General features: G+C 40.8%; 1 protein-coding gene across 1 annotated transcript; it reads right to left on the bottom strand.

Annotated features, from left to right (window-relative positions):
* Window positions 1-4,515: 4,515 nt before the first annotated feature.
* LOC149276968 (bcl-2 homologous antagonist/killer-like) lies at window positions 4,516-15,830 on the bottom strand. Its single transcript, XM_089503190.1, has 5 exons — window positions 15,776-15,830; window positions 13,217-13,352; window positions 5,914-6,057; window positions 4,994-5,174; window positions 4,516-4,614 (listed from the first exon to the last, which is right to left on the bottom strand). The coding sequence occupies exons 1-5, from the start codon at window positions 15,828-15,830 to the stop codon at window positions 4,516-4,518; spliced, it is 615 nt and encodes a 204-aa protein (XP_089359316.1).
* Between the last annotated feature and the right edge of the window lie 268 nt (window positions 15,831-16,098).

Genomic DNA, 16,098 nt, shown 5'->3' with positions numbered 1-16,098 from the left:
ATTTTGCTGCATATACTGGGTCTTGACTAGCCTTATTATGTTTCACACTAATTCACCCATTTACTCATATCAGGTTTCAAAGAAATGGAAACTCCAGGGGATTTTTTCTTTCTCCTCAGACATTTATCACAGAGGCTATGGGTCTCAAGATCCCCTAAACAAAAAGAAGAAAGATCTAAGATGCTGTGCTAGGCAAGCAACAATAGATGGTTGTGATGATTGTTCATAAGGTCAGAAATCAGACTGGGTGTAACGGGTTCACCAAGAGAGCTGTAGTAACTCCCAGAGATCACCCAGTATCCTCCTGTTGTCCCCGAAATCACTTCCAGCACCAGTCAGCATGCACACCTTGGAACCCTGTTATGTGTACCCAGTAAGTAGACACAACTACCTTGAACTGAGTACAGCAAGAATGAACATTTCATTGAACAGAATATTGCGGCATTTTAGGGGTTAATACCCGTTTTGTATGGGGCTCTGCTGCTGTGGTCTGCCTGGAGATTGTGTCCCAGCTGCCAAAGGCCCAGCCCCCACCCCCTCCCTTGCAGGGATTATTATTAGTCCCCACAAGCTTGTGGGGACTAAATATCAGTCAATGCTGTGCTTCAATTGAGCATTAGCATTGAAAGAGTTAAAAAAATAATAAAAAAATAATTAAAAAAAATAACAGCACTGACCTGAAAGTCCAGGGTGCTTCCAGGTCAAATGCTGTGAGTTTCATAACTGCTGCATAATATGGTAGTCCCTGGATGACCCTGCCCTACAAAGAGAGAGTGGTCATCTAGGGTAATTATGAAAAAACACAAATGATTAGTAAGAAAATACATAATTATTAACTGATCACTTGTCAGTGACATTTTAAGTCACTGATTATTGATCGGTCTCCCTGATCAATGTCAGCAGCCTAAACTTGTCACTTACAAGTAGTCTGATAAAAAAAATATTTTAAAAAGTTTATAAAATTAAAAAGCAGCTACCCTTCATTGGTTGATGCCAGAGGAGCTGGGTGCCGGCAACCAATAGAGTAGCTTGTATGAACCTTTAACTCCTGGCGCAATCCTATGGATTCCCTTTCCTGTTAACCACTGCGATGCTACGTAGAGAAGGTAGGCTAGAGGCAGTGGGAAAGGACCAGGGAAATTAGGTAGGAGATATTAACGAAGACGAACATGAAGATTCTTCGTGTTGTGGGTCTTCATGTACGTTTACCCGCCGCCATATTAGTTTATTTGGTATTCGTTTTGAACCTTGTTCCTTTTCATGTTCTCACGAATATGAATGCCCAAATCTAATAATTAGTATCATCCTTGTTTTTGTACTAATGTTCATTCTTAATATATGTGCATAATATTAACACTTAAGCATTTTATTGATTAGTAATTATATATTTATTAGTATGTATTTATGTATTGATCAATTTATTCATGCATGATTCATTTTCTCTATAGAGGATAATTCATCACCAATCACTAGCACAAACTGATATTACATATAGAATCAATATCATATGTATATATTTATTAGTCTATTACTAGCACATTTACACTTGCCTTTGAATTAATATCAGATTTATCAACACATCAATATTTAATATATCATAATTGATACTATATATTATAGTTATTGGTCTATTATGAGGAGGCACTGATAGTCTCTGATGATGTATATGGAAATACTGCAGCACATTGGTTATAAGAATGGAGCACCATGAAGAGGTTGACCCTGCTTTTTTTCCCTCCTGATGGAAACAGGTGAAACAATTTGCACATCAACTTTTATTTATTTTATTCATTATGTACATTTATTGCCTGCTGTACTTTGTATGATCGTCATGTAGCACTTTAGAAAACCTGTGTTGGAATAGCTCCAGGAGCACCTTAAACATTGGGCAAGTGCACATGACTTTTATGTGCAATATGTGTGTAAAAACTCTGCCTAATCCAGTCAAAATTGTATCGTTACATCTGTATTATCACGTTTGCACTGATATGAAACTGTCTGATAGCATGACTTCAGTATAAGAATTGTCTATGTATTTTTTTTAAATTCAGTCATGTGGCTATATGTGTCTGTCTGCCAGCGCCTTACTACTACTGCTGCTGCTGCCACTCTATCACCTTCCTTACTCATGCTGGATTGTCTATCTATTGGTGCTGCTGTTGCTGATGCTAGAGGTCCTGCAATTCACCTAGTCTGGATCTCTTCCTAAAACCTAAGATGTTACTGTAAGTGAAAGGTAAGTCCAAATAGGTCCAAAACAGAATTTGTAGTCTGAAAACTGACACAGCAAAAACAAAATTAAAAAATTGTAGAAACTAATTTTGTTTGATGTGTACAAATCTTATGGTTATTTTTGTTGCAGCAAAGTCACTGCATGGGGGCATTTTATGTGACAGATAATTTTATATTTGATAATTTAGTCTGAATGTAATATAATACTACCACCAAGTGGCTGGGGTAGCGTAACATCCTCAGGAACTTGCTATACTTATACTTACAAATTATTTAATTAACCTTAACAATAGGTTGTGCATTTTTTGTCCATTAGTGTTATTGTTTTTGAGATAAACAAAACATGTTACATACATAGGGTAGTATATTAAAATTATATTATGGTGTACAAGATTAAGTGTATGTAGGTATATAGTAGCCCAAATTTTTCTTGAGCCTTTGAGCCTTTTGGAAGGTCATGTCACACCAGCGCTACGTCATAGAAGCCACAGCGGGCAGATGTAGCAAGAATAGTTACATCCTAATATAGAGATGCTATAAATTTTTTTTTTACTTCCACTTACACATAATTGAAGTACATGTATGACTACATAGTAAAAAAAACACGACAGAGCCATAAAGAGACATTTATTAGCAGTAATAGTACTACGACTGCCTGTTAAAACCCTGAACACTCTTAGACACACTGTAAGAATTAACCTTTTATTCCCTGAGAATAAAACGATAAAAAATGTTTCTTTGAAGGCTAAACAGTGTCCTTTACAGATATATAATTTGGCATAATTGATGTGATCTATTCTGCAAGTAGCATTTTTCCTCCTCTCCCTGTACTACATCATGAAACATGCCTTTGTGCACTCCATGTGTACTTCAAATAAAACAGCACATTATGAGAGCTAACTTCCCACTGAAGACAATTGTAACTGAATTTAGTCGTAAGTTAAAATTTCCTAAAGCTTCAAATGGAACTAAATAGGAACGAGTTACCACCGTATAACATTTAGGGGGAGGAGTCCATGTAGAATAGACTATAAAATGTATTAACTTTATATGCACTTTAATGCATACGGGGAGAGGTTCCGTTAAATTTAGGTGGTGGCGCCCTTAAAAATGCATGTGAACTTCTGTTATGCGACCCTACTGCCTCAGAGACTGGGCAAGCCCAAGTGCGACTAGCTGTTTAAAAAATTCATGTAGGCACAGGCAAGCAGTGGGACCACGGAAGTGGATTGAGAAAAACGCATTTTTTGCTTTTATTTCCTTTTAACCCTCTATATACCACTCTGCCTCCCTGATATTCCTTCTAACCCCCTATATGCTACTCTGATATTCTTTTTAACCCCCAATATGCCACTCTTACCCTCCCATCTCTTACCAGTGCTTCCCTAGACTTCTCCCCCACGATTCCTTGGTGTCTAGTGGGGCAGTTGGTGGAGGTCTATGCGACTGCTGCCGGCACTTCCGCCGGGGCTTCTATGAATGAGCATCGGAAGGTCATGTGACACCAGCGCTCTGTCATAGAAGCCCCGGCAGAAGTGCCGACAGCAGCAGAGGTTGTCTGTGTACCTCGCACAGACCTCCACTGGCTGCCGGAGAGGAGGATCCAGGTCCCCTGCAGCGCTGTGGGGGATCTGAATCTTAGTCTTGTAGTCAGACCTCTATTTGAGTCAATACAAAGATCTTTTTGGAGATCTTTTTATGAATTGTGCCTTCCAGACAACATGTGGGCATTCCTTAGGATAGGAAGAAACAATCCTTCATCTGAAACTGTTAGGACGGTTAAGTTGTGGAATATTTTGCCATCTGAAGACGTTTTGGCCAATTGAATGAATATTTTCAAAACACGTTGAATTCAAATGGATTTTTTCCCCTTTAAGATAGCTTTACAGTCTCAGTGGGTTGTTTTGCCTTCATCTGTTTCAACTAATATGGGTTTGTAGAATGAGTGAACGTGGACTCATTTAGTCTTTTTTCAACCTAATTAACTATATTAAAAAGCACGTTAATGCTTCCCTAAAGATGAATGTATATTAAACTGTGCCTTTAATCAGGTTGCAGCCCACTACCTTTTAAAAAAATCCATACTATTTCATTGCACATTAAATGATGTTTAGGGAACAGGCATGTCACTCTGTGCAGGGATACATGTGTATGTTAAGATTGTCCGTTGAATTTATAAACAGTGGTTGATAACAGACCTGTTGCAATTAAAAATAGGCTCCAAATGGCCAGATGCCAAGTCTCATTTTTCATCTAATGGAGAGGACATTTTGCAGGAAGTGATCAGGATGAATGTCGAAGCAGGAACTGTAGAGTCAGAGCAGCTCCCAGTGCAATAAAAATATACTTGAAATACTCATTTGTAACTTTAAGTGCTGCCACCTGGAGTACAAGAAGAAGTTAAGTGATCAAGAGTATTCATATTACATTATCCATAAGTCATCTGTTCTGTTGCCAATTTCTACCAAATGTTATATAGTCCCATTTCATCATTGTTCTCATACTTTCTTTCTACTTTAGCCCTCCTTGTCTTCTTTCTATCTATCCTCACACATCCTTTTTACTCAAATTCTATGTTATTTCCACATCCCCACTGCCTGTTCACTATTCTTCTAATGCTTTATTTGCAAATTTTTCTTCAGATACTGTCTTTTAGCTATAACTCTATCTGTATCCATATTTTATACTGTAATTCCCCTCTAACACATTATTATCTTTCTCCCTATTTCATCACCCACTTCCACTGTTTTTATACACTTACCCATCCTCCTTCTCTTACTATCCAACGTGCAATGCGGCTTTCAACCACATATCTAGCCACACATTGAGCAATTGTCCTGAAAAATCCACTATGCCCATTACGGAAAACATAAACTGCCATTCGGTAACCGAAGCAGAGGAGTGTTACAATTCTTCCCCAATTGATGCCAGTCTCGAAAATGCTGAAAGAGTAAACTGCATTATATACTTGCCAAAAAAGAAGCTAAATTCCTCAAAAAGAATTGAACCATTTACAGGAAAATTTTTGAAAATAAACTGAAAAAAAAAAACAGGATAAAGGAGGGAACAGTAAAAACATTAAAGAACCCAAATGACAATATTCTATATAAAATTAAACAAGAGAGATGAAGATAACGAGTAAGGTGTGATAAAAACAATCAAAGAAGCAAACAAAAACACATTATCATGTTAATGCATGGGATAACGATTGAAGAGGGTGCTTTGCAGTGAAAAAATGGTATGCCTAAAGCATCTAATAACGTTACCTGGAATGAGGTGCAGAGCCTGGCACATAACGAAGGCAGATAGTTGGGGAAAGAATAGATAGGTACATGACATCAAAACATCAATTAATATTCTTATACTGCAGGAATGCTTAATTTTTTACTGGCCAACGATGGCCCTAAAGTTATTGTCATTGTCATCATTTAATGTATTGTTGCCAACTTATTCCCAGCTCTGACATCCATCAAAGGCTTAATTTAGGCATTTAATGTAACCCTTCCCTCATTTAATGATGCGGTCAGCTCTAGATTAAGGTTACATAGAAAGTGAGGCAGTATGAGAAGAATTTAGTGTGTTTGAATAATGATACAAGAAGGAAAAACACACCTATCTAATACACAGCTCTCAAGACCATTGTTTTAAAGGAACACACACAATATTATTATTATTGGTTACCCTGATGCAATCTTTTTGAAGTAATGATATGCATTGTCAAGATTGGGATTTAGATTTTGCAGCATGTCATCAAACTCTTTCTCATAGCGTTCACAAACTTCATCTCCAATGATGGCTAACTTCCGTCCAACATTGTCCAGCATGCTGTGGAAATGAAGTAATAGAATTAATTACAATGTCAGTCCTGGTATTTACTGCTCATGAGTATTTGCTTTTAAAATGAAACAGTTTAATACATTTGCATATCCTTGAACCTTTAATCTGGAGGAAGCAGGCAATGATAAAAATGTCATTGGTCACTTGGTGATGGGCAAGGGTAGTGTTTGTGCTTTTGTGTACCCTCCTTGCTCAAATACATCAAGGTGTCTCCCTCCCATTATGTGTTCTTCATTCAGGCCACCAGTTGTGTCTACCACTTTTTTTTGCTATCTCCTGTACATATTTTTTTTTTTAAATCTAGCCTGGGGCGTGTCCCGAAGCTTGACAAATATGGTTGCACATTGAGTTGCTCTGGACCTTCCCACCGTAAATAAGCTATAATATGTGTCCAAACCCTTCTTTTTCCCGGCTTCTTGGAGTGAACGATGCCCAAACCAAAAGAGGCACAGTCGATGTCGGTGGCCTCATATTTTCAGAAGGATCTTTCTCACTCAAGAGCTCCGGTGGGCCCAGACGATGGAGACCCAAACGTGGATTCTCCATGCACTAAAAAAAGACATCGCCGACCTTACAGAGCTCCTGAAATCGGTTAAAAAGGATTTACATAGGGACACTAAAGAGGGGCTAGCCACATTTGCCACTGAGGTGCAAAAGCTGCAGAGCTGCGCTGAGTGCCCGGAATGAAACCATGTTGCACTAGAAGAGGAGCAGAGAGCCACGAGGGTGGACATGGAGGGGATGCTGGCAAAATACAGACGCCTGCAGGAGCAGGTTGAAAATTTAGAAAACAGATCCAGGCGATTTAACATCAGGATACGAAACATACCTGAATCAGTACTTCTGCCTGAATTCATGGCAACATTTTTACGTTTGCTCCTGCCCAATGCCACAAAAAAATTCTCTCTCCACTACCTGAGTTTTATGCCAGTGCTTAGTGGGAGGTCCCATCTAGTTACCCAGGTCCCTCCTCAGATCTCATTTCATAAATTCCCGAGACCTATATGGTTCCTCATGTTTAGACGACAATTTTAATCTGTTACTTTGTTTTTGTTAGAAATTGAATTCCGGAGGGCCAAGCGCCCCAAGCTCAAAGCCAGTCCCTTTTGGTTATACAACAGTGGTATTTTCCCCTTGACCCCGTATCTTACTGTGCATCCTTCTACCCTTACTCTACTATTTGACAATGACCCTTCCTTTTTTATCTTTTTGTTTAGAAGGCATACTAGCTTTAGCATATCTATCTACATCACTGTCGCAAGTTATGCAGGAGCCAGCAAAAGTTGGAGTTGTCTCCGGGGGGATCCGCACTGATGGTCTTAATTCTCCACAACATTTTCATGCCACACACCAACACACATGGGGTCACCATTCTGATACATCGGAGACTAGACCTTTAGATCACACATAAGTTAGCTGACCCAGAGGGTAGATACTTAAGGCTGTGGGGGATACTGTCAGGGAAGGAAATTTGCCTCCTCTACATATACACACCTACCCCCTATTGGGCTGACTTTAACCCGCAGCTGGAGTCCCTAATGGAGGTTCCAGTAGCTGCTTTCTTAATTGTTGGAGGGGATTTTAACTCTACACCTGATAACTATTTAGACAGATCAAATTTTGGAGGCTCTAGACTGTCCCATAATTCATACAGACCCTTGCAACAATTTATGAAACATAACAATCTCTTTGTTGTTTTACTCACACCCACATGACAGCTACTCACGCATAGACTTATTGTTTATTTCACAAAACCTAATCCCCAACCTACTTCCATCATTCGTTCATGAGATAACCTGGTCGGACCATGGTGTGATGGAGGGGGTGTTTTCAGACTTATAGCCCAGGCTTCTTACAAAATCTTGGAAGCTGAATGAGTCACTGCTAGCTGACCCATTAATCGCAGGCTCTATATCTGATAGCCTGGACGAATACTTTTGCATTAATTCTACTCCTGAGGTGGCGGTTGAGACAGTGTGGCATGCACATAAAGCGGTCATACGGGGCACTATGATTCGCTTAGCTTCCCAAAAGAAGAGGGAGAGGCGTAGTAAAGAGAAGACATTGAGAGCTGAAGTTTTTAGACTAGAACACATACATAAGGCCACTGGGGATCAGACAGTCTTATGTTTGTTAATCACTAAAAAGGGTGAGCTCAATCTGCTGCTATCTGAGGAGGTTTTGAAAGCAATATGCTGGACGAACCAAAAGTTTTTTGAGAAGGGCTTATTGGCAAGAGGCCTTAAACAAGTGACGAAATCCAACCACATTCGTCAGATTCATACCTCACATGAACATACATCATCATATCCTGACATAATTTGTGAGCAAATCTTACTATAGGGAACTTTATGATGACCTCTACTACTCTCAAATTAAAGCAAGCACGCACACATTCTTACAAGACTCTGCTTTGCCCACTCTCCCTCCTGATTCAGGGCTGAATCTGGCGGCTGAAATTACTCAAAAGAGATTGATTTGGCTATTAAGTCCTTGAAACGCTCCAAGGCCTCGGGCCTTGATGGGTATACAGCACTCTATTATAAGCAAGTTAAAAGCACCCTTATCACACATCTGCTTTTATGCAGGGGATCCCTAAAGAAAAGCTTCTAGCGAAAATCATAGCCATCCCTAAAGAGGGCAAGGATAGATCCTATTGCTCAAACTATCGGCCAATCTCCCTCATCAATACAGACATTAAGCTCTATGCTCTATTTCCAAAATTGATGAGAATAGCTCCCCATCTGTCGCAGTTGATTCACCCCGATCAGATGGGACCTATACCAGGCTTATTATCGCCCCAGAATTCAGGAACCGAGCGGAGACCAGGACAGATCGATGACCTATAGAATCTCAATGCTGTGCAGACTTTATAGTGTTAAAATTACTTTTGCCGAAGATACTCTCTCTTCAGGTCTCTCCCTATTCCTTTAATCACACAAGAGCTATGGAAGCTTCAGACCGGTGTTTTTAAATTATTTTAGAACAAACGGAAACCCTGGTGGAAACACCAATAACATCAGCCTCGGTCTGTAGGAGGTTTAGGTATGTCCCACTTACTCACATACTTTCATGCGGCTCAGTTGGCTCAATTGACACAGATACACTTAGACCTGACTGCTCTGAGATGGGTGGCTCTAGAGAAAGAGCTATTCGACATACCAGATATTTCAGATACCGTATTTGCCCGAATATAGGCCACCCCCTCCACTTTAAGTCTTTAAACTGGGGGTGTAGCCTATATTCGGGGTTTAGCGCAGGAATGTGCAATTTGTATCGCCAGATGCCCGGGACATGCAGTTCCGGGCGCCGGGCAGGCAGCAGGGTTAGAATACAGATCCCCCGCAGTGCTGCAGGGGGCCTGGATCCTACTATCCGATACGCTGATACAGCCTCCCCTGCCAGCACTTTCCACTGTGCCGGCACAGGAGATTGTCTAAGAACATCGCGCAGATGTTCACCGGCTGCGGCGATGCACGTAAACAACCTCCGCTGCCGGCACGTCTGCTCGATGTGCTTTAACATTCTCCCTTGCTGGGACTTCCAATGGGGGGGGGGGGAGTCCCTGCAAGGGAGATTGTTAAAGCACATCGTGCAGACGTGCTGGCAGCAGAGGTTGTTTATGCTCGCATCGCCGCAGCCAGTGAACGTCTGCCCGTTGTACGTTAACAATCTTCCTTGCTGGCACTTTCCACGGCAGAAGTGCCGGCACCGGAACTTGTCCACGCCTTTCGCGCAGATGTCCCCCGCCAGCCCCGCTAGACACCAGGAAGACTGCATTGGTAAGTCTAGGGGGGGGCATATCTAGGGAGCAGAGTGGCAGCATATCTTGGGGGGCAGAGGGCAGCTTATCTCAGGGGGGGCAGAGTGACAGCATATCTCGGGGGGCAGAGAGACAGCATATCTTGAGGGGGCACAGTGGCAGCATATCTCGGGGGCAGAGTAACAGCATATCTTGGGGAGCAGAGTGGCAGCATATCTTCGGGAGCAGAGTGGCAGCATTTCTCGGGAGGCAGAGTGACATATCTGGGGCAAATGGGCATATCTATAAGTAAGGTGCATTAAAATGGCTGTTGGTTTTCTGTTTGTATGTAACATATGTTGACTAACCCCTTACGAAAAAATTACTGCAGTTTTTCTGAAGTATTACTGCACATTTACTGCAGTATTACTGCACATTTACTGCAGTATTACTGTATTTGTACTTCACTGTACTGCAGTTTTACTGCAGTTATTTTTGTACGGAAGTACAAATGCAATAAAGCTGCAGTACATTGAAGTACAACTGTAGGTTTGCAGTTTAAAAAAAAAGTGCACTAAATGTGCAGTACAACTGCAGTACAGTGAAGTACAAATGCAGTAAAACTGCAGTAAATGTGCAGTAATACTGCAGTAAAAGTGCAGTATTGCAGTTTTTTCATGTCCAAAAAACTGCAGTATTACTTCAGAAAAACTGCAGTAATTTTTTGTAAGGGACTGCTTAATAGATACCAAAAATGTTAAAATACAGTGTGTTAGAATACTGTTTTACTATTCCACTAATGTGTATTTTTTCTAAAAATCAAAATTTTTCTTTAAAAAAAGGCACCTAACTTTTAGGGTGTGGCCTATAATCGAGCCAATACGGTATTTGTTGGCTGGATAGGAGCGCACACCTGTCTTTTAAGAATAGTCCAACGTTATCTTTCTCCCTCTCACTTTGGGAGCAGCTGAGATTGAAGTGCAAATTACATAACCAGCCCTCCGTCCTTAAGCCACTGTTACACGATCCTGAATTCCCAGCTGGACTAACACCTACATCATTTCAGTCGTGGAGATCACATAACATGACTAAGGTTGGACACCTGTGTTATATGGGTCTCTTATACACGCTTCAAGACTCAATACAGATGCCCCCTCAGAGACCTTCCACTTCTTGCAACTTAAATCGTTTGTGTCCCGGGAGCATTACACTCTCACCATGTCACGTCTGACACGCGCTTGTGGTTGGCTCATTCAAAACCGGTGGGTACGAGTTCAGTCATGCACTCTCATGTTATTGAGAATACCTTCTTTCATATTCCTCTACACAGACAGGCTTGGGAGAGGAACTAGGTGGCAAACTGTCCCTAGAGCAATGGACGAAAATGTACAGTAACACTTTTAGATTAACGGCAAATACACTTAATTAAAGAGGGAGGATATAAGGTCCTGGGCCTGTTGAAGATCTATCCTGGTGCGACTGAAAGACGTACAAGAGGGTGTGGCATCTACCTACACACGTGGTGGAATTGCCCCATTATTTGAAGGGTGTTGTCAGGATTCTGCCCCAACCCTACAAACTGCCTTCTCCACAGCTTGCCGTTTTGTTTACTCGTGTGTCTCTGTATTTTATGTACCTTTGTCCTCTTTCTCTTATACATCTAAGGATCTTGATTCCTCTCTCCTCTCCCCATGTCCCAGTTGAAGATCTCCTATCCTTGCTTAAAGAAGCGTCTGATAATCTTGCTTCCTCACTCCATCCCCTGTGTTCCTTGCCTTGTTCCCTGGCCTTGGTGTCCTGTACCATGTATGTCTTGTCTGGTTATGTTTAGAATCAGTGTTCTGTGTATTTATGTTCAGCTGTGTTAGTTATGCTATATCCATGCCTCCCTCACCTGAAGCCTTTGTCATTACCACACCTGACCTAATCAACAGGCTTTATATCCCTGCCTCTCAGTAAAAAGGTGTGAGTTCATTAAGTTACTTTGGCGCTATAGTGCATGCCTGACGCTGGACCTGTCTCTTGGAATCACCATTTTGCCTGCCTGCCTGCCTGCCTGTTACCTTTTTGACCCGGACTGCCTATTGTATTTATCCCTTTTGCTTGCTACCCGTCCCAGACCCTTTTGGATTCTTACCTGGACTATTTCACTTTCATACTCCCCAGCAGTCTGTTTACTTGATATGCCTTCTACCCTGCTGCTTATGGTGAGATGTATCAGCTTTGTTTAAGATAACTATATTCAGCTTTTGTCTCATTTGTGAAGTGTGTCTATCACTGTGTGTGTTCTTACACTCCTGCGTTTTGGACTCCACCATTCAGTAGGGCTGAGATATGATGAGCCTGACAGGTGTAGACTTGGATTTTTCACCTTCTAAGTGAAATTCTTGATTTACCGGTTGCTCCAGACCCCTGGACAGCCTTGCTCAATAGAAAACATTCTAACCCTGCTGTTCTTTCGCCAATTAATAAATTCATACACGGAATACGTGCAGCTACACGCCTAGACATTGCTTAGAATTGGACGCAATCACAGGTCGTGTCTAAGGTCTGGCATATTGTACATATGGAGAAACTCATATGCAGCTTACATGCACAACACTACCAACAGATACAGAAAGGTGTGGACCCCGTGGGTGACCTCCAGATAGGTAGATCGTACTTCTGGAAGAGCTGATCTGTTATGAGGTAACTTGCTGTTCATCAGAGCAACACCCGTTGGTGGGTGTATCTCCAATTTGTTCACTATGTACTATGCAACATTACTTGGCGATACTATTCCGAGAGTGATGTTCATCCTAACCTGAGAGTCTTTTTGTTACATCAAGTACATTTTCTTATGCTTTTTATTTTACGTTACAATAAAAACGTTTAACTGAAAAAAAAAATCTAACCTACTAATTTTCTTTCTTCTCGTTTCTACCTGCTTAAACTGCACTGTTTGTCATCCATCCAATACAGCTTCGTGGTCCTCAGCTGTTCATTTGCATCGATCCCTCTCTCATCTTTCCTGCCCTGTTTTTATTCCTCTCTTTCATACTACCTACTCTTTTCTTCTCTTCCTTCCCATACATATTCCAGTTTCCCACACCTCTACTTCTTCTACTCTTTTATAATGAAATATTATCATTAAATAGAAAAGCAGGGCTCGGTTTTCTCTATCCTTTTACAGAGTATTCCATAATTTACATAATTTTACAAAAATGGGAGGGTTTTTTCACAAAGGCTAAACAATTTTATGAAAGAAAGGCACATAGACCACCCTCAGCAAACCCAAATATATAGACCACTATCAGCCTCACTTAAGTTCCAGTCCCAAGATATGGATGTGCTTGCTTCCAGAATTGCAAGATTCTTTCAATAACAAATTCAAGCTCTGAAGCAAAAGAAAAAACATAATGGTACCTGTTTGGTTGCCTTGCTGCCTCCTGTATTTCATTTTCTATCGGAACAGTGTCCTCATTTTCTGTTCTTTCAATCTGACACAAATGGTATGCATAACTGACGAAAACAGTCTCTGTCTCATTCCTCAGTTGCTCCTCTATGTGGCAATAAAAAAAAGCATATAAATATACTTATATGTATACTATATAGTCACATATAAATATTAGTCCCTGGCCTTATCTTATATCTAGCTTAGCCTCATGCCTAGCCCATGCTTGCTTAAACGCCTTCACGGTATTATCATCTACCTCTTCTGCTGGAAGGCTATTCCATGCATCCATTACCTTTTCAGTAATATTTCATGATGTTAGTCTTAACCTAAAGGGGCAAATGTTTAAAAGTATGTCCTCTTGTTGTGGTAGTATTTCTTCTTTTATCATGTTGACTCTCTTTAAGTATTTAAATGTTTCTATCGTATCCCTCTGTCACATCTTCCTTCCAGGCTATATATGTTTAGCTCCTTTAACCTTTCCTGGTAAGTTTTATCCTGTAATCCATGTACCATTTTAGTAGCTCTACACTCACTGGCCACTTTTTTAGGTACACCTTGCTAGTACATGGTTCGACCCCCTTTTGTATTCAGAACTGCCTTAATTCGTCATGTGATACTTTCTTCAAGGTGCTGGAAACATTCCTCAGAGATTTTGGTCCATATGGACATGATGGCATCACGTAGTTGCTGCAAATTTGTCGGCTGCATATCCATGACGCAAATCTCCCGTTCCACCACATACCAAAATTGCTCTATTGGCCATTGGCGTACAGTGAACTCATTGTCATGTTCATGAAACCAGTTTGAGATGATGTGAGCTTTGTGACATGGTGCATTATCCTGCTGGAAGTATCCATCAGAAGATGGGTACACTGTGGGTCATAAAGGGATTGACATGGTCAGCAACAATACTCAGGTAGGCTGTCACGTTTAAACGATGCTTAACTGGTACTAAGGGCCCAAAGTGTGCCAAGAAAATGTCCCCCGCACCATTACACCACCACCACCACCACCACCAGCCTGAACGACCAGGCAATGTTCTTCCAGTCTCCTATTGTGCAATTTTGGTGTGCCTGTGTAAATTGTAGCCTCAGTTCCCTGTTTTTAGCTTACAGGAGCGGCACCCAGTGTGGTCTTCTGCTGCTGTAGCCCTTCTTCTGCAGGTTCGACATGTTGTGCATTCAGAGATGGTAATCTGAATACCTTAGTTGTAACGAGTGGTTATGTGAGTTACTGTTGCCTTTCTGTCATCTCGAGTCAGTCTGCCCATTCAACAGACTTTTTCTCCACACAACCGTGGCTCGCTGGATATTTTCTCTTTTCTGGACCATTCTGTGTAAACCCTAGAGATGGTTGTGCGTGAAAATCCCAGTAGATAAGCAGTTTCTGAAATACTCAGATTGTCTGGCACCAACAAACATGCCACGTTTTAGTCACAAAGTCACTTAAATCCCCTTTCTTCCCCATTCTGGTGCTCGGTTTGAACTTCAGCAAGTTGTCTTGACCAAGTCTACATGCCTGAATGCATTGAGGTACTGCTTGTGTTAACAAGCAATTGAACAGGTGTACCTAATAAAGTGGCCAGTGAGTGTATATCCTTCTGGAGATTCGGTCTTCATTATTGTACACAATACTCCAGTTAAGGTCTCACCAGTGCTCTGTACAATGGCATAAGCACTTCCCTCTTTCTGATGCGAATACCTCTCCCTATACAACCAAGCATTCTGCTAGCATTTCCTGCTTCTCTATTGCATTGTCTACCTACCTCTGAAACAATTAACCCTAAATCCCTTTCCACACCCGTAGAGGTTAGGACACTATCAAATATTCTATACTCTGCCCTTGGGTTTTTATGTCTTAGGTTCATTACTTTGAATTTACCCACATTAAGCGCCAGTTGCCACAGCTCAATTATTTGCCATTTGGCTTAACCCTCCAGGAACATCAACCCTAATGCAAATCTTTGTGTCATCAGCAAAAAGGCATCACTAATGATAAAAATATTTAATAGAATGGGTCCAAGTACGGATCCCTGAGTACCTCACTGGTAACAAGACCTTGCGCCAAATATACTCCTGACTAAAACCCTCTATTGTCACTCAGCCACTGCCTAATCCATTCAACAATATTTATGGATAACTCTTCTATGTGGGACAGTGTCAAAAGCCTTACCTACCAAAGCACTACCTACCAAAATCCATGTAAAATTCATTTATATGCATTCCCTGTAGATGCTTAAAATGGTCATTCAGTGTAGCACACATATATGCAAACTCAACTGTAACCAAATAATAGCATTACTAATTTACCAAATTCAGAATTCAAGTTTTTAGACTGTTAGTCAGTTAATGGGATCTGGAAAATTTTTACTTTTAACAATAATCACTTTAAGGGGCATTTATTTTATTTAAAAAAACTACGGTATATGGATTTATGAAATCTCTGTACTGCTGTCCCAAACATATGGTTAGTCCAAGGACCCTTACAAACCTAAAGATGTGGAGAATAATTTTAATGAAATGTCTTACCATCAACATGCCACTCAGCTCCTTCGCCTGGTTCATCTATTCCACCAGAAGCCATGGCCGATCAGTTTGTGAGAAGACAGTCCTCTGTACCCTATATGGAGAATACGATCGTTAAATTGTATTTTATTATAAGACTACATGTGTATAACTGCATATGTTTATCATTAATATAATTAATGGTTGTATGATGATGAAAGTTTACTGTGGTTTATGTTGGACTACGTTTAATAAGACTGCACCAAGCATGCTATTGATGGGTAGGCTGGTAATTGCAGGGGTACCCTAATTAGATGTGGATGTGTATATCTTGTTATGAGGAGTCA

Source organism: Sceloporus occidentalis, unplaced genomic scaffold (genome assembly GCF_023333645.1).
Source record: "Sceloporus occidentalis isolate IW3139 unplaced genomic scaffold, rSceOcc1.0.p SCAF_222, whole genome shotgun sequence".
Taxonomy (NCBI): Eukaryota; Metazoa; Chordata; class Lepidosauria; order Squamata; family Phrynosomatidae; genus Sceloporus; species Sceloporus occidentalis.
This window is presented reverse-complemented; position numbering and strand designations above follow the sequence as displayed.